The 23,198-nt window shown below is 54.9% G+C and overlaps 1 protein-coding gene across 9 annotated transcripts in view; it reads right to left on the bottom strand.

Annotated features, from left to right (window-relative positions):
- Positions 1–7,667: 7,667 nt before the first annotated feature.
- NUP214 (nucleoporin 214) overlaps positions 7,668–23,198 on the bottom strand; it is a 93,566-nt gene continuing 78,035 nt past the window's right edge. For 4 of the 9 annotated variants that reach the window (XM_042913514.1, XM_042913517.1, XM_042913515.1 and 1 more), the window contains 6 exons: positions 22,947–23,100; positions 16,219–16,371; positions 9,310–9,449; positions 8,577–8,934; positions 8,452–8,476; positions 7,668–7,929 (listed from right to left, as the gene is read on the bottom strand). In XM_042913514.1, coding sequence (XP_042769448.1) covers positions 7,896–7,929; positions 8,452–8,476; positions 8,577–8,934; positions 9,310–9,449; positions 16,219–16,371; positions 22,947–23,100 — 864 coding nt within the window. In that variant the 3' untranslated portion in view covers positions 7,668–7,895. Of the gene's footprint in view, positions 7,930–8,451; positions 8,477–8,576; positions 8,935–9,309; positions 9,450–11,409; positions 11,582–16,218; positions 16,372–22,946; positions 23,101–23,198 lie in introns of those variants that run through there. The other 5 variants (XM_042913519.1, XM_042913523.1, XM_042913516.1 and 2 more) reach the window with 4 other exon arrangements.

Raw genomic sequence — 23,198 nt, 5'->3', positions numbered from 1 at the left:
CCACCTCTGGCCAGCCGTTGCATTTGCTAACAGAGCAAGTGACTCAGATCTTGCAGCAGACTCAATTTTTAGCTCTTTGGTTATAGCCGTATACTAATGAACACGAGAATCATTACGTGCAAAGACAAATGGGTCAGAAATGGGAACTTTGCATTCTGCTCATTCCAACAGATGATGACGAAAGTCCTACCGGCTTTCTATACAACGTCTCGTTTAATCCCCAACAAATCTAGAGGAATGTGTTATCATTCACCCTTTTGAGAGGTGACGGATCTAGGGCTCTAAGGGAGGTTAAGTGACTTGTCTGAGGTCACACAGGTAGGACGGGATCTTGGTGCAGACAATACCCACGATCTTAACCAAGAAACTCTACTTGCCAGGCTGAGTCACTTTCTTCCCCTCTTTGGGTCTCGACTCCCTTCTGCGTTCAAGTGGGGGAAGCAAACCGGATGATCTTCAGCCCTAAACTGCTAGGCTTCTTTGGTTCCCACCTGGGCCAGCTCTGCTGTGTGACAGGGCCACAGACAGGACCGCCTCCTCCCTTGAGCACCCATCTTTCAGCCAGCTAGCACACCCGGTGAGAAAAGGGCCCGGGTGAGAAGTGCGTGGCTGGGAACGGCCAGACCCAGCGTGCCACAGGAGAGAGCACGGCGGGCGTGCCGTGCGGATGGCGAACCGGCAGGGGAGCCACATGCGGGAAGTACGACACGTCAGTAAGTGCTTCTGGATGATGACCGCTGGTCCCCACCATCTGTGATGCTCACAACCACAGCGCGGCCTGAGCACCACTTGGCTTGTGTGTCTCAGACGTGGCGTTTGCTCCTGTTGCCGCGATGGCTCCGAATGAAAAAAGACAACCCTACGGAGGGGAGTCGGGCCAGGCCAGACGTCTGAAGCCCTCGCCAGGGGAAGCGGACCCGGGGCTCGATTCAGCTCCGGGGCAACTGCTGCTACGGGATAAAGAGAGGAGCTCGGCTCCCTTGGGCCCCGGGCGGGAGGGGTTCGGGCCACGCTGTCAAACCACCCGCATTACAGCATTTCCATTTCCCTACGCTGGGGCACGCGCTGTTCCCTAAAACCCAGAAAACGAAAGTGACTTAGAAGCAGACATCTCGAGATTTGAGAATTCTAAAGGCTTCTGAGAATGCTGGCTGGTGACAGTGGCGCTTGTACCCTCAGTTCCCACAGCTCCTCTGTCAGCTGCAGCCAGTGACTCCACGCCGGCCCTTCCTGTTCCCCCTGCACCCCCCTGGCCCGCCGGAGGGCTCTGGGGCGGTGAGATTGGCAAGGGGCGGGGCCAGAAACCTAGAGACTGGAAGATGGGGGTGGGGGGTGACCCTTCCCTGGGGCCGGCCCTGCACCCTCCTTCCTGGGCCAGGATGAGGCCCAAGGGGAGACGAGGCCAAGGCCAAGGGGTCTTTCGGCCCGAGGCCCTGCCCCTCCTCTGGGGAGCCTGGTCCGGAAGTGAGCGCTGCTGGTCAGCTCTGGGGGCGGAGTGTGCCCGGGGCAGGGGGCACCGGGGCTCCTCTGGGAGACGGCCAGGGGCTCTGCCAGGCACTGCCCTCCGCCCTGTGCACAACTGCCCTGTGAGGTAGGCGGTACCCGCCCCATTTCAGTTTGGGCCAGATGACGTGATCGTCTCCAGCTGACAGGTGTCAGAGAGCCTCACGGCCAGGCGTCCCCGTGTCCGGTCTGTGCTTGCTGTCACCAGAGTGCCACAGACAGCTGCTGTAGCGCGAAGCCAGTGCCTTCCTGGGGCCAGCGCAGTGGGGACAGGCGGGGGCTCTGGTCGGCCCGGGCAGAGAGCACTGGAGCCGGCCCCCGGGCCCCGCTCGAACACGGCCCTTGCTGTGTGGCCCTGGTGTGCGGGGCTCCTGACCTGCCCCCAAGCCTTGTCATCTCCTGCCGGGGTCTGGCTGTTGAGCACGTCCTAGCTTCCGCCTGGGAAGTTGCTCCGGGTGGCATTTATTCCACAGTTCCTGACTCATGCTGTCTTGGTGCGGTCGCGGGCGGACAGACAAGGCTGACATGGCCCCTGCCCTCTGGGAACTGACTTTTGGAGGTGGGGGCGGGGGGGGAAGACGAGACTAGACCAACGAATCAAGCGATCGATTACATGAATAATTGTAATTGCGACGCCTGCCTCAAACTAGTGCAGAGCGACAGGAGAGAACGAGAGGGGAGCTGTGGAGACCGAGCCGGGCAGGCACTGGGGGCAAGTGTGCTTGTTTAACCTGAGCCTGGCAGGCGAGTGGGAATGGCGTGAGGACACGCAGGGCTGCAGAAACTGAGTGGGGAAGCCCCAGAGTGGGGGGGGGGGGGGGGAGGACAACGGGCCATCAAGAAGGGAGAAAGCGCAGAGGGGCCTGGAGAATCAGGACAGAGAGGCGAGAAGAGGGGGCGGCCGAGGTAGGAGAGACCAGATGTGGGACCTGCAGGCTACGGTCAGGACTCCAGGTGGAAGGCCAAGCCGAGGGGTGAACGTGGACAGCGAACGCGGGGAGGTCAGGAAGCAGCACCTCCTTGGTGTCCCCCTGGCCCAAGCCCAGCCGGGCCTGCGAGGGGAGGGTGGGCAGGGGCAGTGCTGGGGAGGGGGCGTGGGGGGACACACCGCGATGGGGGAGAGCCCGGCTCGCTGCAACGTGCGGCAGCGGGCTCCTGCCTGCGCCCCCCCCGCGCTTCCCCGCACAGACCGCAGCCGGTGATCTTGGGCCGCAAACAATGTGGAGAATCTCCGGCCAGGGCTGTGGAATGGACAGGATTCTATTTATAAGCAGAGAGGGGCCGAACAACGGAGCAACTGCTGCCTCGGTGGGTCTGTGGCCTGACCTCCTGGGGGACTCTGGAAAGCCTCAAAGCCAGACCCCGGAAGAGACGGCACAGGAAGGAGGGGATTAGACGGCTCAAGGGCATGAAGCCAGCTGCTTCCTCCAGGGTCCGATCGCCTTCATCAGAGAGCGGCCGGTCAGCCCCCATCTGTGTGTGGTGTGCACCAACACGGGCTGAACAGATTGAGCCTCTGCCCCGCCTCCCTCCCCGGGGCCGTGGTTTAGACGGGACGATGACCACGTACAAGGCTGGAGCCAGCAGAGTGGGGGCACGTAAGCGCACGTTAGGGGGAACGTTTGCTGCGGTCCATGTCCACGGTCGGCCCACGTGCGTGGGGTAGACTGGACGGGTGCGTGGTAAGGGCCGCAGCAGTGTCCCCGGCACAAGCAGGCAGCTATTTCTTCTGAAATGAAGGACTCTATTGGGGAAGAAACATTGTGAGAGCCAATGGCGGGCCTAAGAGGGCAGGGGTGTGTGGTGCCGGGCAGGCCAGGTGGCTCTGCCCGGCTTCCTCCTGGCTCTGGTCACCACCGGACTTAAGACTCGGCAAACGGCTTGCTCTCCGGGCTTCAGGTCCTCATCTGGAAGACGTGGGTTATAGTCCCCAGCCTGCAGGTTAAACGTGAAAATGCCCGTGAAGTGCTCAGGCTAGACAGTGCCTGGCACCACTGTAAGCGTCCGGGGAATTATCACCGTTGTTCTAACTGAATACGAGAGAGGAATGTGTTAGAAACACCGCCCGCCAGGAAGTAATCTATGCTTCTGTTCGGTGACACCAGCCATGAGGCAGCTCCCAGCAGGAGTTCCAAGGAATCTGGCTCCAGCAGAAAGGTTCCCTGGTCACAAAGATTTCGGGAATGGCAGACCATGTCATCTTACTGATCCACAAAGCAAATTTGCATATGAAAGGCTCAAAAGAGCCCTTCGATCGGAAAATTTTGCTCTGTCTGGTCTTCTCCCCAAATTACTTGACCACAGAGCCCTTTTTAGTTCGGGCTGTAGGCGAACTTCCCAGAGGAGACTTATCCTTTTTCTAATTAAAAAACAATTTTTTTTTAACGCATATTTATTTTTGAGAGAAAGGGACAGAGTGCGAGCAAGGGAGGGGCAGAGACAGAGGGAGACACAGACTCCGAAGCGGGCTCCAGGCTCTGAGCTGTCAGCACAGAGCCCGACGCGGGGCTCGAACTCACAGACGGCGAGATCATGACCTGAGCCGAAGTCGGACGCTCAACCGACTGAGCCACCCAGGCGCCCCTCCTACAGGACACCTTCCAGACACAAAAGTTGGGGGCTAAAACAGTCCTGGTCTAACTGCCTGTTTCCACATGCGAGCGAGGGAAGAGCAGACAAACCAGGGAGAACGAGGATGGGAGGAGGGAGAGACGGATCCTGACAGCCCAGCCCAGGGGTTTTCCACTGGGCAGGCAACACGTAGAAAGAACAGAATGTGAGGTTGGGCAAGCGCTCAGGGGCGCCGGCCAGGTGTTCTGTGGGACAGTGAATGGAGCCCACGGGATGATGGGACTGGAGGGAAGGGAGAGACTGAGACCCAAGCTGGGGAGGGTGTGTGGAGGGAGGTGGGAGGAGCCATGCCAGGAGGCAGGGTGAGGTCAAGGAAGGCACTCCCCAGTCCCACGCATCACGGGGGACGGGGGGCTTCCCAGAGAAAAGTGTTCAGGAGCTGACGGCCCACTTGTGCTGCAGTATGTGTGTGTGTGAGCAGATGCCCCACGAGCAGCTGAAATTTGAACTCTGTGTCTCTCACTGACAATTTCAGAAAGATCCCTTACCTTGGATTAATGGCAAACCAAAAACCAAAAAACAACACAACAAAACATGTCGACGGGAGTGAGTTCTCTCTCAGATGATCTCCTGGAGGGGAAAATATTTCGAATTACCGCAGTTAAAAGGTTTCTCAAAATGTGGCCCACGGACCACCCGTGAAGCTTGTCAGGAACAGGTTCAAGGGCCCCAGTGAGCTCTCTGATCAGAATCCCAGAGTTGAGCTCTCCGTGTTGGAACTTTGTTAGTGGGGGACGATCCCTCATGCAGTGGAGTCCTATGTTTGACAAGGGGCTCGAAGACACCCCCCACTCTGAACTGGAAGAGGGTGACACAAGAATCCAGAACTCTCTACCCTGGTAGGGCAAGGCCCCGTGAGGGGAGAACCTGCTTGGTGCCAGGCAACCCTCACGACCCCCTAAAGGACCCCTTGCAAAACCTTCATTCCAATCTCCATCCACCTCTGGTGACAGAGCTCCTGAGACTTAGGATCAGGCCAACCTACAGAGTCGACACCCCCTCTGCAGTGCAAAGACCTGCCCGAGAAACTTCTCTGCAGGTTAGCAGCAACGGAGAGCAAAACTGAGGGTAAGCACCAGGAGGCTCACGCCGAAAGCACCGAGGGCACCGCTGCCTCAGGTACCAGAAGGCTTCACGGCCACATCAACACACGAGGGAATTTGCACGCACGCCCCCCCCCCCCCCTTTTCAGGTTCCTCTGTCCCTGAGAAACCCAATTTGTGGCCTCTGTCACCGCGTTGCCATCGGAAGCACCAACTGCGAATATATGGCACTGGTGTCTGGAAAAGCCAAGCAAAACACAACCTCGCTCGTTAAACCGTCTTCCCCTTTGCCTTCCTGCCTCTCCTGGGTCGCGCCGGCAGAAATACAAACGGATCCAGCGAGGTTGCCTGTCTACCCGCTGCAGCTGGCTGCGCGACAAGAGCGGGGGACCTCCTCCTGGGCCCAAGCAGCCCTTGTGGTCCCTTCCCCTCGTGGGGACCTGGTCCCCACACTCCTACTCCGGCTCCCTCTTCGGGAAAGGTTCACGCCCCTGGAAGCATGGGTTTCGGCAGATGCACGCGGTTTGTGCTGGGATGACCCCGACGAAGGAACGCAGAGGGGCCGGAGCACCGGCAGCGAGGGGCGGGGGCGTTATCGGGTCGGGCACAGCTGATATGGCCTTATGGAGAGATGTCACACGCCACCTCAATGGAGGATTAACGCAGAGAATTTGAGGTCAAGGGTTTAGGCCGAACCAGCTTCTATTTATAAAAAAGAGCAGAAACAAGAGGGGGGGCGGAAACAAGAGGGCAGGAGGCTGGCTCGGTGTGGATGCCAGTCAGCAGGACGACCCGGCGAGGCAGAAGTCAGCTCTCGTCACCTTGCCCCCTTTAAAGCGAGGCCCTCTGCTGTGAGCTTTTCCCAGGGAATTTGAGTTCCTGTCGTCTCCGGCTGGCCCCTGTGTGCAAATTAGGGAGAGCACAGGTGGGGGGATCAAGCCCCGGGGTCCGGCTGTGTGGAGGTCGTGGGGGCTGTCCCCTGCTCCACAGCTGAAGGGGCCTCACGGAAGAGCAGGGGGAGACCGGCTCTTCAGCTCCCCAAGGACCAAAAAGGGTACGTGTTAAACGACTCAAGTCCAAGCCCTTTGAGACAGACAGGTGCCCTGATTAATGGGAGGCCCAGACAGGCCCCTACTCTTTTCTCCCAGGCCTCGCAGGGAGCAAGGGAAAGTCACCGAGGGACACCGTGGATCCAGTTCCGGTCTGGGGTTCCTGAAACCTAACAGTGCTGCTGCATGATGGGACTCCTCTTCTGAGGAGCCTGTGCTCGTCGCCCTAGGGCCTCCAGGCCCAATTCCGGGCCTCCCGAGTCCCAGTCTGCAGGGCAGGGGCTCCAGAAGCCGTGCTTCACGCGGAACCCCCAGGCGAGCCCTGCAGAGCGGGACCAGCCGGGCCGGCCGTGGCGCGGGGCACTGCACCGACGCCCACCCGCCCGGCAAGCCAACAGAACCGGCAAGACCACGCTGGCTGTCACGTGACAGGTTAAATCACACGGAGACCTTTTATTAAAACATTTTAAAATAGAACTTTCCAAAACGTAAAACTCTAAACGACCCTTCCTGACCTTCGCCTGCCCTGAACCCGAGCCAACGCACGGTTGCATTCTGGCCTGAAAGAGGACAAATCCTCACGCCGTCTCCGGATGCGGGGCGGTCCTGGTTCGTCAGCAACTGCCTAGGACATCATGGGCCTGAGAAGTAAAACGTGCCCAGACCCGAAAGCGACAGCACCGCCCGCGCTCTGACAGGACCGGAGCCGGAGGCCCCGAACCATCGCGGCCAACTCTTGGTCGTGCCGCCAGGCAGCAGCGGTGTCTCTGCAAGCCCAGGCCTGCCCGACGGTTATCTGCGCTGCCGCTAACAGACGGCGGGCCGGGCGTGGTGCCCAACGTCACCGTCACCGGAGATAAAGGCTGTCTTCTCGATCAGTCCTCTGCAGAGCAGAAGAAATCGGCGGTGGCCACACAGCACCCAGGGCCAAATCGCGAAGCTGAGCGGACGGGGCCGATCCAGGGGCGGCAGGCCCGTCGTCAGCACCCGCCGGCCTAGCTTCCGCGCGCGCCTCACGGCGACCTGTACTTCCACCGAAGGTGCTACCGTCTCTTCCCAAACTCAGCGGATGCCTGCGTGAGCGAGTTTCTTTCCCTCCACCCAATCACAAAGCCGGGCCTGGAGGGTCCTGATACCCAACAGCAGCGAGAGCACGAGAAGGAGACACCGAGTCACGGCCTCAAAAAGGTGGCCGGCCGGCGCTCAACCTCTTCCCTACGCCAGGGCCCGGGCCCGAGGGGACCGGGGGCAGCTGGGGGAAGCTCCCGCCTGCCCTCTTCCTGCATCGACCTCCTGCGCTGGCAACTTCGGCCGCCATCCTCGAAGACACACACACACACTGCGGGCTGGCGGAAGGCCGCGAAGGTTTCTCAGAGCCACAGCAACGAGGACACCTCTCTCCAAGGCCGTGACCTGACAAAGCCCACATGTATTCCGCACGGAAACAGACCAAAGAGTTTAATAGAGGGGGGCCAGGAAGGGGGGCGCGACAACCAACACGAAATCGACAGCAAAACAGACAAGCGGTCAAGCGTCTCTGGAGTTTTGGTTTCTGCTGTTTCTGGGTGTGCTGCAGTGAGAATGTCCACGTTAAAGGACTGCTCCAGTGTTGCTCGGTGACGAGGAGCCCAGAACGCAGTTGGTCCCAGGAAGGAACACGGACACCCACTCAGCTTCTCCAGCCACCGAAGCCCTGGACAGACCTGCAAGGAAGCGCCGGGAGAGAGGCGTATCAGCTGCTGCTCTGAGAAGGGCTTCGGGGCTCATGCAACCGCCTGTGGTCAGAGGCAGGGCTCTGCACTTCTAGTGGCACCAATTCCACACAGAAGCACAGAGCGAGGATCAAAACATGAGGCCTGGTGATGGGCCTGGAGGCCCGCGGGCAGCACGAGGCTTCTGAGACGCTAACGGGGAACTGAGGAACAGCATCTCCCGGGTCCCGCCACCCGGGCCTTGCTCCTCGGAAGGCACACTCTGCTCTCTCTTACGCGCGGCCCTCGAGGAGGCCAGGCCCGGCACCTTCTGCCACCTTCCTACCGCGATTAGCAGGTCCACGAAACCCAAAACCTGCCGCTGAACCCCCATGCCTCCAGGACGGGCTTATACAACAGGAAAACAGGAAAAGCAGATAAACATGTACCAACAGAGCAAAGGAGTCCCATATTCTCACATACCACACGCTCCCCTCTCCCTATCTAACGGCTGGGAACGAGATGGATACTCACGAGTTAGACGATCCAAAGCTGAATCCTGAAAAAGATGGAAAAAGGGTGGAGCAAAGTGAGCACACACATACCTGAGAGGTGGAGGTGGGCTCCTCCCTCCCGCAGGGAGCCCCGCCGACCCCCACCTGCAGGCCACGACGACGAAGGTGAGGGGCGCTTCTGGGTTCTTCCCTCCCCCACGCCAAGAGTGGGCAGCGGGTCCCCGGCACGGCGCCTCCCGCTCGGCTGCCCTGGGGCCACACGGACCCCTTTCGTTAGGAAACTACGTTTTTCTTCTCCCATCACTTGCCGCTTCTCGGTGAGGCCAGAGCAGTGAAGACACTTAGGTCTAGGCCTGGCCCTGCGGCTCACTCTCTGGCCCTTTGGGTAAATAGGCCCCTTGGAGGTTTTGTCTTCGTTTATAAACGAGTGCCACTGCCTCTCCAAGGTGCGGGAGTGCAGGAGTGTGGCACGGGTAAAAGCATCACACACGTGGTCTGCTATCTGAAGAGGCAAGGGTTAACAAATCAGAGACGTTTCGCGAAGTCTCTACGCCTTATTTTTTGAGTTTGCCGGCTGGGATTTTTTAAACCAAGGTCTAGTAAGACGGTTATTATTTTGGGTTCTCAAATCTTGAGAGAAAATCAAGCCCGTCTTTTCTTTCTTTGGTAAGAAATGGCACAATGTTACAAATGTAATTATAGCCTCAAAAGACCATTTTGTCTTTGAAGTACTTTCGGCCCCGCAGAATACGAAACTGAACAGCCAGGTAAAAACCACTCGTGTTGTTAGGGGTGCGGGGCAGGGGGAGGGGCAGGGGGAGGCATTTCCTAAGGAAAGGGCAGGGAAACGGCGAGGGAACGACGTCTGGCCGCCTACCTCCTCCGCCTGATCCAAAGCTAGAGAATCCCCTGCTCTGGGTCCCAAATCCAGAAGTCTGTTGGGACAGCGATCCGAAAGTCGGAGCGTTTTGACTTGCCAGCGTGCCGAAAGACGTGGTGCTGCTGCTGCTCCCAAACCTGGGTTCCAGGGAGAGACCAGACTGTGGTTAGTGTGGCCACGCCGGCACCCGCCGCCCACAAGCCTCGGCCACCCCGGTAGGTCTCGGGCTGCACGGCACACACGAATCGAGGGGACGTGCTCGGTTTCAACCAGTGGCCTCTCGGAAAGAACAGGCCGGGGCCCAGGGCACATCTCCAGCTTCGGGAAGGAAGAGGCCAGGGGCACAATCCCAAGTGCAACCAGTCCAGTGTGTTAGCTTTTGTTCACCGTCTGGAAGTTGTGGGTCATCTGGAAATTAATCAGCACTACAGTTTTTGCTCTTCCATCCCTGGTAATTCTTGGGCTTCACCCCATCACTCAGACATTTCTCATTCATCGACAAGCCCCTTCACCCAGCTATTTGCCTTCAGCTCCTCTCTGGATCTTTCCATCGCGGACTTTCCACGATGAGGTGAGGGTCTCCTGTGAGCGGACCCTTGCAGGGGTCCTGCCTGTTCCTGCTCTATTCCTACCCCAGCTCCAGGCCTCCCACGAACAGTGGAAGCTCCTCAGATGCCTCGTCAGGGGCAGACCAGGGACCTGGGACATCTCATGCCAGAGCTGGTACTTGTCAGCCCTCTTTGACAAAATGGAATCAACCAACCAGTCAGGATTTATGTGGGTGAACCAACCCCACCCCCCGCCCCCTGCAAGACAGAATACGATACTTTTCTACTGGTAAAGAAAATAGCAGGTTTCAAATAAGTAAATAAAACCTCAAGATTCCCAGTCAACCCCAAACCCTGCAACTCCACAGCACCCCGTGCCAAGCGGTCACTGGAGACATCAGTGTCCATCGGAACCCGCCAAGAATACTGGTTTAAGTTGGTCCCAACGCTCCTTTAAAAGCTTTTCTTAACTTTAACTCTTGGGGTTTCCTGGGGGAAACTTAAAAGAACTTGTACTCTCGACGTGAAATTTAGGAGGCAATACATCAACTCGCTCATGTTCTTGAAAGTGGCCAGTGTTTCTGCACTAGGATCTTTCGTGGGCGGGGGGGGGGGGGTAGGGTATGAATAAGAACATACTTTGATTTACTTTCAAGATAAAGACGCTATCCCTTCACCAAGGTTCATCCCAAGTACCCTGACAATTCCCCCAAACAAAGCCCCCAAGCCCTCCCCAAGTCTACAGCCTTACGTATCCTGAGTTCCGCGGCCAGGGCCAGGTCTACCAGACGGTGATTTCAGATACTAACACGTCTCCTGAACGAGTCACTTCGTCGTCATCGCTACATACATTTATTGGGACTTTGTGGTGCAGTGAAAGCTATTTATTTTCTTCTTGGGGTTTTGGCGACCAGGTTGAATTTCTGGGGCCCTTCAAAGCAAATCCCTAACACGGCGTTTTCAAGGGAGGATGCGCACAAGGCGTAAGAGCAGCTTTGAAAGCCGAGCAGTCACCGAGACACTGCAATGTGCAGTCAGTGCGCCGTATGGAAGCTGGCCCACGGGACTGTGAACCGAGTACCCACTCTGCGGGTCTGGAGAGGAGCCAGGGACACAGGAGTGGTTTGCCTAAGGACAACGGGTAGACGACAACAATCCCAAGAGGAAAGAATGTGGCAGAAACTATTCATTTTGGATTCCCTGACAGAAGTCGCCACACAGGGGCAATCCTGGCTAGGACGTGGCCAGGACGGGACCGTTTTCCTTTCTTTAATCATCCTTCGGTCCCACCAGGAGAACAGGGGTCTGCCGACCAGCACTCCACGTTTCCAGGGAACGGCGACATAGCTCCCGTCCACCTGCGTACTGGACAGACTGGCCGGGAAGAAATGGGCCTCCCCAGAAAGGAACAGGAGCTCTGGTCTGACTCATTTGCCGATTTCGAGGGAGGGGGCTTCAGTTCTCAGTCAGGAGAACGGACTTTCCCCAACAGGAGTCCCGGGGCCCCAGTGCTTTCGGCGGTCCCGAGGTCCCTCCCCGGGGGGCTTACCCGAATCCTCCTGCGCTGGCGGCCGCAGTACCCTCTCCGAACACTTTGCCTCCCGTCGAGCCCAGAGGGCTTGTAAAGGCTGGGGCTGAACCGAATGCTGGCACCCCTCCAAACCCAGGGGATCCCCCAAAAGTAGGAGGGCTGCCAAACACTGGAGCAGCACCGAAGCCACCTGAGCAAAACAGAGGCAAACAAACAGAAACAGGGAAAAAGAAAGGAGACAGGAAGAGAAGACAATGAGCGGTGAGAAATCAAATCGAAGGAGGAAGGAAAAAGGGGGAAATGCGTTAGAAGTTCAAATACCAAAAACCGTAAGTGGGGACAACAGCCTTCCTAAATACCGAGCCACCCCCTCCATCGCTCGCAGAGGGGGCGGGTCGGCCAGGGGAGCTCCTGGAACTCTCAGAGCCCAGCAGACCTCGTGTTCGCCTGGGAGACCCTCGGCCCTTCCCACGGGCAAGCCGGACCCGTCAGCGCCAAGTCTCGTGGAGGCAGATCGTCACCAGGAACCAACCTGGCACGTTTCTGACCCCTTCCCAGCCTCACGGCGCTGTTCTGAGACTCCTCACTGAAGAGGCATTCTTGAAAACTCCAATCCCTGCCCGGCTGTCAAAGATGACAGATGCGATTACTGTCACGACACAGGCTAGGCTGCCAGCATCGTGAAAACCCATGTTATGAAGCCATAGGCTCAGTCTGCTCTCGGGAAGAATCTACAAACTGGGTTACAGGAGACATGGAGAGGCGCACGGCACTGGGGCTCGGCCAGGGGCTTTTTATTTATTTAAAGCCTTATGGCTCTCACGTCTCTCCCCACAGAAAAATTCCTTAAAAACCGCTTTCTCTCTGTAGTCGGGAGCTACCCCTCAATAAAAAAGCACACCGAACTTCCCCTGGGGAAGGGGGGGAGGGCCGCTGGATAAATGTGGTAAGACCATCGACCGGCCCCGAGAAGAGCCCCCAGGGCCTGGCTCCCCCTACCACTCACGTGGACACGGTCCCGGGGGCGGCACGCACGCAGGCCATCATCGCACAGAAATCGGGCTGCGAGGCGGCCTCCTCGGACCAGTGGGGACGCCCACCGGGTGGGAACACACCCTTCCCCTGAGGGGGTTCCCCAACCCCAAGATACCGCTTACCTCATGTTAGGCTATGAGCAGAGACCCCCAGGGAGTGTCTGTTGAACAGAATGGAATAAACTGGTACAAGCACTGTGTTCTAGCGAGGAGTCTCTTAAAACGAGCACTGGCCTAAGGAGCGACACGCTAAGGGGAAGGAGAACAGCGTCGGCGCAGGTAAAGGGGCCCCGGGGACACTGCCGGCACGCATTTTTGGGATGCGAGTCCTGCTGTCAGAGGGACGGCTCGGGCCTTCTTATACAAGCATAACCACACCACAAGCTTCTGCTACCTGAATCGGGAAAGATCAAATTCTGGGCAGGAAGAGCTATTAGCAGAAGTCTTTTGTTGTTTGTTATTTGGTGACGCAATCCTGCGTTTATTTACCATTGCCAGTGAGGATACTTTTTGGGTCAGGCTACCGTTTGGGTTAACATTCTAGATTTTAAAACCTCGAGTGAAATTCCAAGCCACGATAATGGAGACTGTTGGGTTACAAACACGAGAGACTGGAAAAAAAAAAAAAAGTGCTAAAAAACCCCTGCCGTTGAATTATTTAAGACCGATCACAGATCTCGTTACACTTTCTTCCTAGACACACGGGGCTGTATCTAGTGCCCTGTACGCAGTATTATTCAGACTTCTGGGTGGAAGGCGAGTGAAAAACGAGAAGTCACAATGATACAGAAAGTAAACCGGATGGGGGTTGGGGGGGAAGGAGGAGATTAAACACACACACCCACACACACCACATCCACCCCCCCCATCACATATACCACACACACACACACACACACACTCTGCCCTGAAACAACAAACCTGGGTCACAGTAAAGGAAACAAATTTGCTAATAATCAGTGATAATCAAATACCCGACTTACTGAGGGCCCTCCACGTGCCAGCTACGGTCCCAGGTGCTGCCCAATACTTTGCCTCAATCCTCTCAATAAACCTGGGGTCCCTACCTCGCAGGTGAAGGAAACAGGCTCAGAGAATACTGAGGCACAAATGACAAACAGCTATTTGCCTGTGTTCAGCCAGCCTGGCGGTGGTAGCACTGGGACCTGAGCAAGGGTCGAGTGACTCAAGAGAGCGCCCGCCATTGAACCGCCTGTGTCCCTCTGCCTCCCTCCACGGCGACCGCGGCAACAGGGGGTGGGGGGAGCCCGGTGGTCTGGGCACAGCATCCTGCCCACCTTGGTCCCCCCTACAAATCCTCTCCAGCACTATTATTTCCTAAGGGAACTGTACTGAGGGAGGATGGACGCTTCTGGAATCTTTCAAAGACCCACTGAAACGGTCCATATCTAAAGTCTGTCTTAAAGCAAAACACCAATCATGACGTCTTAGGCATCTGCTTTTGCCTGGGCAGGAAGGCTGACTCCTTTACTTAAAGCAGCCTTCCTTGTGCTCAGGACCCCAGGGCACCTCCTTCTACAGCAGGAGCCCCCTGAAAACTGCCCCAAGTCCTGCAGTGACAGCCAAAGTGCGAGAAGCACAAGGGACACGGTCTTCCTCCACCCTCGCTGTCACCTCTGGCTACCAGTTCATTCACGCCCCCTGTATTTAAAAGGCAGCTTTCTCTGCTGGGAATCCTCAGTCTGAGGGTTTTATGGGGCAAACAATCGAACGGGAAAAAGATTCTGAAAGGCAGGAGAATATACTTTCTCTACGACTTAAAAGAATAAAAGCCTGAGGTTCTCCAAGTCAACCCTGGTCCCAGGATAACGAACAACATAGAAGAAAAACATGTGACTTGAAGAAAACATTATCTGGTTCCTTAAAAAAAATAAATTAAGCGGGGCGCCTGGGTGGCTCAGCCGGTTGAGCGTCCGACTTCGGCTCAGGTCATGATCACGTGTTGACGAGTTCAAGCCCCGCGTTGGGCTCTGTGCTGATGGCTCGGAGCCTGGAGCCCGTGTCTCCCTCTCTCTGCCCCTCTCCCACTCATGTTCTGTCTCTGTCTCAAAAATAAATAAACATTAAAAAAAAAAATAAATTAAGCATCACTGACTAATGAACTAAAATTTCTTTTTTCTTTTGTTTTTTAAGTAAGCTCCACACCCGGTGTGGAGCCCAGTGCGGGGCTTGAACTCACGATCCTGACATCAAGACCGGAGCGGAGATCGAGTCAGCTACTTCACCAACCAAGCCACCCAGGCGCCCCAGTGAACTACAGTTTCTTAGTCAAATGTTTACTTTGGTAACTAGGACCCAGAGCTTTGTAGCCGTCTCACTTTTATATCGTTCACTGTGAGGAAGGCTGGGGGCAAAACGGAGCTGCGATCGTGTCCAGGGCGTTTTAAATTCTAGTTAGAGTATCAAAAATCTGGCAACCGAAGACTAACCCATCCAAGTCACAGATCCGAGTAAAGGAGCACAGTGTATGAAAACCATAGCAATTTAGGTTCTAAAAGGTGGGACTCCAGGCACTAATGTGGGACAGTCCTAAGTTAGAGCCACCCATGCACCCGGTCCTCGGCAGGGCCCTTCCTCAGAACGCACATAATTTCAAAGGCTCCCGTACACGAGGGAGAAGCATCCTGGCTGTTCACCCTTGGGGTCTGCCTTAAAGAGCTCCTTTCTCCACAAACATCTTCCCCCACTCTGCCTCTGATCTTTTGTGGGGGCGGGGGGGGGGAATCTTTTCACATGATTTGCCATGGAATAGAGGCAGGAACGCAGACCCTCTGTAGATTTGAGATAGAGGACAGAGAGGCAGCTGACAGAGATGAAGTATGTGTTTTCTTTTTTTATCTAAACATATGCTGCCCTTTAAACTTTTAAATTATGAACGCAGTATATGATCATAGAAAGTCGCCCAGTCCCCCGTGGAGATTTTAGAAGCAATGCTGGGGTAGGTAGCAGTGCTGGTGATGCTCTTAATTCTTGATTCCACCAGGGTGTTTCACCTGTGAGGAGTAACTGCTCTGTATACTTGCGGTAAATGGGTATTGTACACGTCACGTAGATAGATTACTGTACGTCATGCTCAAAAGCAAAAAAACAAACAAACAGTGATCTGGGAAAGAAGACAAATGAAACAGACATAAAAAACAGCCAGATCGGGGTGTACGGGCGGCTCAGCCGGCTAAGCGTCTGCCTTCAGCTCAGGTCATGAGTTCGTGGGTTCGAGCTCCGCGTCAGGCTCTGTGCAAATAGCTCAGAGCCTGAAGCCTGCTTTGGATTCTGTGTCTCCCCCTCTGTCTCTGCCCCTCCCCAGCTCATGCTGTCTCTCTTGGTCTCTCGAAAATAAATAAATGTTTAAAAAAATGTTTAAAAATGCCCCCAAACTAGGCCGATCATCTGTCTTGCCCAGGACTGCTAATGGGACACAAGCAGTCTGTGACTCGGTGCTTTCTGGTTACTATTTTAGTTATCGCTCTCTTATATGTTCCCTCACTTTGGTTGTTCTGCGCTCGCTAGATATTTACAATGCTTTCTGCCCTAAGAAGACATGGAGTTCTCTTAAGGGTTCCGCTACATGCATTCTGTGCTTTCGACAGGTCGGGAGACCTAGAACAGTGTTAGGAGCACAGCAGATGGTCTGTAAACGTAAAGATGAATTGGGGACAATCCACACTCCAGTCCTGCTCCCTTGAGAGCCACCCTAGAGAGATCTCCTTCCGGGTGTCTATGTGTATGTAAACATACGTTTAAAAAGAACCACAGCTAACAACTATCAGAGTACCTGTTTTATTTGGAGTCGAGAACCCGAAGCCTTGGGATGCCACACTTCCTCCTCCAGAGCTGAAAGTGCCGGCAGGTTTCTGCTCTCCAAACGACGAGCTGGCAAATCCACCAAATGTCTTGGCCCCGCTGTTTCCGAATAGATTAGAGGTATCTGAAGAAAGGAAGAACATGTTGAGAGCGATCAGAGGGAGAGAAGGGTCCTTATCTACTCAGAGCAGAAAAGACACCGCAGCGAGGCGTTTGAGGGGAGGCGAGCGAGGAGTCTGGGATTCAAGGGAGCTGAGCCGTGGCAGACACCCTCTCTGATCTGCACGTGTCTCGATGACCAGCGGTTAGCCTCTGGGAGCCCAGGTTCCGGATTCCAAAGGCACACGGTAGGGGGAGCTGCAGCGGCCCCGGGGGACGAGGCTTCTGCGGAAGCGCACCTGTGCTCCCCCAGGTAATCAGGTCCACCCACCGGCTTCCTGCAAAACTGTCTTCTTCTGAAGGACAGGGCTCGCTTTCATTCCCCTCCTCACACGAAAACCTCGCATTTTGTCAAGCGAGAGAAAACAGAGTCGGGCCGATCCAAACCAAGCGTAACGGCTTCCGGCTGTCTGCTTTTACAGTCGGGTCGGGCGTGTTTGCGGTTGCCGATCTGCTCAGGGAATGGCAGGCGAGACGAGACAAACCACGGTGTTCCCAGCTCCGACCTGACGGGAGCCGGGGATGTCCCGAGGAACTGAAGACTTCCAGCCTGACTGCCTTTTCCTAAGCGGTTCAACGAAGCCCTTGACCTCTCAGATGCTTATCTAGTGGGTCACTCCCTCTACACACTGAATCCGTGCCAGGAACCAGAGGAACAGAGGAAACGAACTCCTAAAAACTAAGACAGGTGAGGGGTGTTTGCGTCTGTTACGAGAAACGCACATTTGACCATTAATAGGGACGGAGCCAAAATCCTGCATGCAGAAACACTTGGGTAACCCAAACGGCACGCTGTTTTCTATCAGGAATTTTTCCTTAACCTTTTTATGGGAGAGGGGAGAGACAATTCGCACTTCCCTACCGTGTGTGGATGGGTGTTTTATTAAAAGAAGTTTGCACCCACAAGACGGCAGGGAGAAGCTGTCCTGAACTCGGGTGGAGGCCCAAAGGCAGAGGAGTAGGCAGGGCGCTGCACCGGTGCCCCGGGTGGGGAACGGAGAGCTCACACCACATCACCAAGTGAGAAGTACAAACGTCCGCACGAGACTGGGCTTCCCCGGAGCCGTTCACGTGCTCACGGGGAAGGTGACGGCGAGAAGAGGGGAGTAACTCGCTCTCGAAGTCAACTTGTTCGAAGAGGTGACCCACCACTACCCTGTCAGTCTCAGGATCCCCCTGTGACCGCTAATATCTGCAGCTGCAATGCTCCTGATCGACAATCCAGGAAGTGGAGAGCCTTATCTCGGGGACACGACCACCTCAGATTTCTAGGCAGCAGTACATAGAGCCCCAGGCCACCACGCGGTCCCTGCTCTGGAAAACTCCTGCTGGCCGTTGGAGAGCTCGGCTAGGAGTGTGCCGGGCACGGACGGCGGGAGTGGTTAACAAGCTCTTTCTCATCGCCCTTGTACGCGGTGCCACGAGACTATCTGTCCCCCTTTTCTAGAGGGATTCACAGGGGGAGGCTACAAGATGCCCTCTTCAACGCCCCGAGTTAGCTTAGAGGCCACGTTTTATTTCCAGTGGCAGTACACTCGACACTGGAGACGAACGACGGGCTTCTTGGCCACTCCTTTACTTGGCATCTCACGAACAGAGAGGACTGCAACCTTCCAACTTTGGTAGTACTGACGAGGCAAAAATTCCAAACGGCAAATCAATTCAAGTACAAGATCCGGGGCTAGCTCTCCTCTTGGAGAAATCGGCACTACGGAGCTGAAATGATTTTCCCGGGATGGTGCTGGGAGACTTAAATTCCTGAAGCCCGAGAACACCGAGAAGTTTCCGGGTGTCTGCATCCCGTCACCTCCCGGAGATTCCTCTGCCTGCAAGACGCTCTCGGGCATCACAGCGGAATACACAGGAGTTCTGCAGCCAGCCCTGGCTCAGAATGCCTAGCAGCTGTGGGCAAGGACTTCAGCTTCCCGGGTCCCCGTTTCCTTGGAGATACAGTGGGGACAGTGAGGGGGTCCACACGGCTGCTGTGAAGATTGGAAGAGCTGATGGGCGCAGAGCGCCTAGTCGGGCTGATGGCAGGTCCTCAGAAAATAGAACTTCCCCTCCATTTAATTCTTCCTCCTGCTACAGCCCACTCATGTTCGATATACTAAGACGCAGAGCAGATCAGTGGCAGAAAATGGAATCCTTTTCATTTTGTCAAGGTCGTGAGAGTTAAAACACTCAAGTTGTAACAGTTTCCCTCTGCGGTCTCTAAGGGAGCTCCGCCCGGTGAAACATTCCAGGATCTAGGCTGCTTGAAGCCAGGTGGCATCCAGTGAGGTCTGCTTCTCTCCTTCTATCTGTGCTCGACAGCTTCTCTCTCTGTCCTCTCCTAGTGCCTCCGAAATAAGGCAGCCTCCGGCTCTTGACATGCGGTAAGTGAGAGGGGAGCTTGGTTGTTGGGACAGTATGTTGTCGTTTAAAGAGACGCCTCTTCACTTGTGGAAAGAGCAGCCCGTGGGGAAGCCCGTCTTCGCAGAGCTGTCTGGGGACTCTTGGGAGGTGGCAAGTACAGGGACAACTGGCATCTGCTCTGGGCTTCCTCCTGCTGGCATGACACGGATCCTCTTGGGTCTTTCATTTAGTGAAAACACTTGCATGATCCAACGTCAGGGTCCAACCGAAGTTATGCCTGATATAATTTATCAGAGAAGGAGGTTCTCAAGTAGCTCTTGTCCAGGATACTTTTCCAAGACATTTTCTTCCTTCTTTTCTTCTTTTCTTTTCTTCCTTCCTTCCTTCCTTCCTTCCTTCCTTCCTTCCTCCCTCCCTCCCTCCCTCTTTCCTTTCCTCTCCTCCTCCCCTCCCCTCCCCTTCCTTCCTTAATGTTTATTTTTAGAGAGAGAGATAGAGTACAAGCAGGGGAGAGGCAGAGAGAGGGAGACACAGAATCTGAAGCAGGCTCCAGTCTCTGGGCTGTCAGTGCAAAGCCCGGTGTGGGGCTTGAACCCATGAACCATGAGATCATGACCTGAGCCGAAGCTGGATGCTTAGCTGACTAAGCCACGCAGGCGCCCCGCTTTCCAAGACATTTTCTTAAAGAACATTTGTAAAGGGAGGCTTGTGGGCCCAAAAGATTCTCATCAAATGGCTTCTTTATCCTCACACAAATATGTCTTTCAGGCCTCTGAATAAAGAATGTGCTGAGAGAGGTTCTAACCAGTGTCCTTCGGACAAGACTCGAGGAGGCGGTAGGTCCTTATTCAGGTAGGTAACGATTCACAGTGGTGCTGAATTTTTAGCGACCCCAGGAGTAAACAGTGTATCTCTGGTAGAGTCTCCGGGGAAGACAGAGAGCAGAAACCCTTGCAAGGTGGGAGCTTCTGGATAAAGAACAGGCCAACTCCAAGCAACAGTGTTCCCGGCTTGTCTTTCCCAGTCACGGCAGACGTCTGATTACTTGTCGGAAGTAAAGAGGGCAGCTTCAGGAGCAGGCGGCCTGGGGCCTAAATGTCACAAGGGAAACTGCTGGTTGCTCAATCTGTGTTCAGATATCTATCTGCAGGGGAGCAAGTTCGACGCTACAGGGAACGAGCCCGAGGGCTGTCAGACAGGATGCACCCACGAGGAACCGTGTCCGGCTGCAAGGCCAAGGGGATCCAGGAGGCAACACGGCGGATCAGGGTTCTGGAAACAGTCGGATGAAAGCCCGGCTGCTCCACCTAACGGCTGCCACCTCTGTCAAGTCCACACCCCTTCTGGGAACCTATTTCTTGACTGGCGAAACGGGGACAGGCACATCTAAAGTACCGTTGTGAGAAGTGGCTGGTCCAACCACTCTGAGCCGCCGGCACACGGAACGCGGTCCCTAAAAGTCCGTTTCCTTCTGCTCGACGTCACATGAAGGAAAGGAACACAGGGACGGTGGGATTCGAGAGAGAGGTCACGGTGGACCCCTGTGGCCTCCAGGCCAAGCCGCACAGAGGCACAGGCTTACAGTCACCCCAAAAGGAAGGGCAGGCTCGGTGGGTGGAGAGGAGGGAGGTGAGCCCTGGTGTTGACGCGGGGAGAGTTGGGGGGGGGGGGGTGTGTATGAATGACAGCCAGCAGGGCAACTGGCCGAGGCAGAGGGAACACGTTAGGGGGACAGAAGCATGTATGGGGCAGCTCACTGAGGGCCCGGACTTTCAAGTCGAGGAGCTGGCAAGTCAGTGGGAAGCTGCCAGGGGTTCTGTGTAGGGTCAGTGGCAAAAGAAAAGCAGAGTTTAAAACACTCAGCTTGGTGTGGACGTCCAGATGCCAGGGGAGGAGGCTGGAAGCAGGGAGGGGAATCTGGACACTAGTGTGATAACCCAGATGACAACAGGGACACGGCTGCAAGGACAGAGAGAAGCAGCAGAAGAGGGACTGTATGAGAGGCAGGAAGGGAACCCGGAGAGTCCGTCTATACGGCCCGGGAAAGACGCTGCACTCGGAAGCACCAAATGGTGCACAGTCACCCAAGAGAAAGACGTTGTCCCCAGTGGTTTGCAGAAAGCATCCTTAGTTCTGTGGTGAGGGCAATGCCCGTCCCCAGATGACTTTTAGCTCCTCCTTCTCCACTGTTCTCCTTCTCCTTCTGGGCTACAGAGGCTGCGGTCCCTTTCACTATCGAATCGTACATGCAGTCTTAAAAACAGAATCATGTTAAGCCTTTCCCGTCCCCTTTCAAATTCACTGAAACGGCTCCGCCACATGAAAGTAAACTGCCAGTTTACAAAAACCAATGCTTAGGAACAGGAAGACGAGCAGGTGTGTCTGAGATCAAGAATCTGGTATCATCTTCTGAAGTTTCTGGTTTAATTTTAAACCCGAATTAGAGAATCGGGAACGACGGTGTGCCAGCGAACATCAGACTGGGGTAGAGGAGGCAGCACTGACTTGCGGTGTGGTCCAGTTTCCATGATGTGAAAATACTCGCACGAAGGCTGTGTCTGGGCTACCCAGCACGAGGTCACTGCATGCAGAACTGGGGAGTATGCGAGGAGCTGGCCCTCATGAGCTCTCATGAGGACAGCTAAGAGCCACGGCATAAGAAATGCATCAGCCAGGAGGAAAGGGGTTTTTACAAGGACATGGCACACCTAAGTCTCAACAAAACGGGTTAGTGGCACAGTATCGCAGACGGTAACCTACCTGTGGGCGAAACCCACATTTGTAAGTAGCACGTTAATCAAGTGCCTCTTCTGTGCCAGATGCTGTTTTGTATGCTCGATGTGATCTGGCAGAGTTCTAGATCTGCCGCTTTCTGGCTTTGTGACTTAAAAAAAAAAAAAAAAAAAAAAAAAAAAAAATCACCTAACCGTCTGGGGCTTGTTTCCTCATTGGAAAATGGAGACAGTGCTGTACAAGGATCCTGTTTTCAAAGTACATGCTATGAAGCCCTGCAGTTGAGGGCTGGGGAGAAGATGGGGAAACCACCCAGGCGTGTCTCTGCTTCTTGACCCCTGCTTCCAAGCAGACCTGTTTCCATCTGTTTCACGCATCGGGATTCTGCTTAGAAGTTCACCCGCAGACACAAACAGTTTTTGAAAACTGCTAGACTCGATTTTTAAAAATGCTTCATTCTAGGATTTGAAATTCGTTCTGGCAGACTGAGAGCTACAGAACAAAGATTTCTGATTATATAATTTCACAAGTCAAGAGGTCTGTGTCTCTTGACTGTAATCTTTCCTTATATATTACCAGATGGACAGTGACATCAAAACAGCTAATCAGCGAATCTGGAGACTCAGGATAGAGAATTTTACTTTTAACTGCATGAGCCTTAAAGCGAAGGAAATATCTGTCCTGTGTGTGGAACATCAGCTTCCGATTCATGAAGATCTTGGACAGCACAGCAGTCGAGAGATGCTTCGCGTGTAGCGTGCTAAATGAGGGACGCAGGGATGAAGACGACAGGTCCTGAGTTCCCTTCTTAGCCTCCACTGGCGGTGGGATTTTTTTTTTTTTTTTTAAAGATGAAAAAAACCCAAATTTCTTTCATTTCCACCCACGAATAGACGGATCAACAAAGAATTTGAAAAATTAGCTGGAGAAAAAAGTGCCAGCAGAAAGATACAGCTTCAGTGGAAAATAAGACAAAAATGTAAGAGATGGGAAATAATGAAGGCTCCGAGTTTTGGATAACATTTCTCTATGGCAGCTGAATTGTAAAGCAAACTCAAAGAAGAGTACTACACAACGGAACCCCAGATGCTCCTTCTCTGAGCACACCCGGCTTGCTCGGCTGCATTTATGCCTGTCCGGCTGCATTCACTTCAAGTCATTTCAACCCTAAGAAACAGTGATTTGGGCCTTGGGAGAGAAGGCGGGAGGAGCTCAGGGCCCAGATCCTCACCCTGCAGCTCTGATGTCTTTTCACGGTTATGTAGGACATCTCATCAAAAGACCAAAAATAAAAAAAAATAAAATAAAAACCGATCACACTGCTTTGGTCCGTCTAAAAGCCTTCCAGACCCCCTCTTTCCTTTCTACGCTTGGCACCGAAGCTCTGATACCACCACGGAGACGACAATGGCATTATGGGGCCAAGGGACCGGGAAAGCGGTCTCAACTTACTTGGAGTGGCTGCAGACCCAAAGCCCCCGCTGGCCGAGCTGAATGGGTTTTTGTTGGCCGCATCCAGGCTGGGTTTCCCTCCAAGGCCACTGAAGAAACCTCCCCCTCTTCCAGTGTTTCCAGACCCAAACACGCTCCCGCTGGAAGAGGGCTGCTGAAAAACAAAAGGGGCAGGAAGCGAGATAGGATGAGGGGTCATCATCAAACGGCAGGCCACATCCGCGGAAAGAAGGCGCTCACAGCTGGGACAAA

The sequence above is a fragment of the Panthera leo genome, chromosome D4 (genome assembly GCF_018350215.1).
Source record: "Panthera leo isolate Ple1 chromosome D4, P.leo_Ple1_pat1.1, whole genome shotgun sequence".
In the NCBI taxonomy this organism is placed as follows: domain Eukaryota; kingdom Metazoa; phylum Chordata; class Mammalia; order Carnivora; family Felidae; genus Panthera; species Panthera leo.
This window is presented reverse-complemented; position numbering and strand designations above follow the sequence as displayed.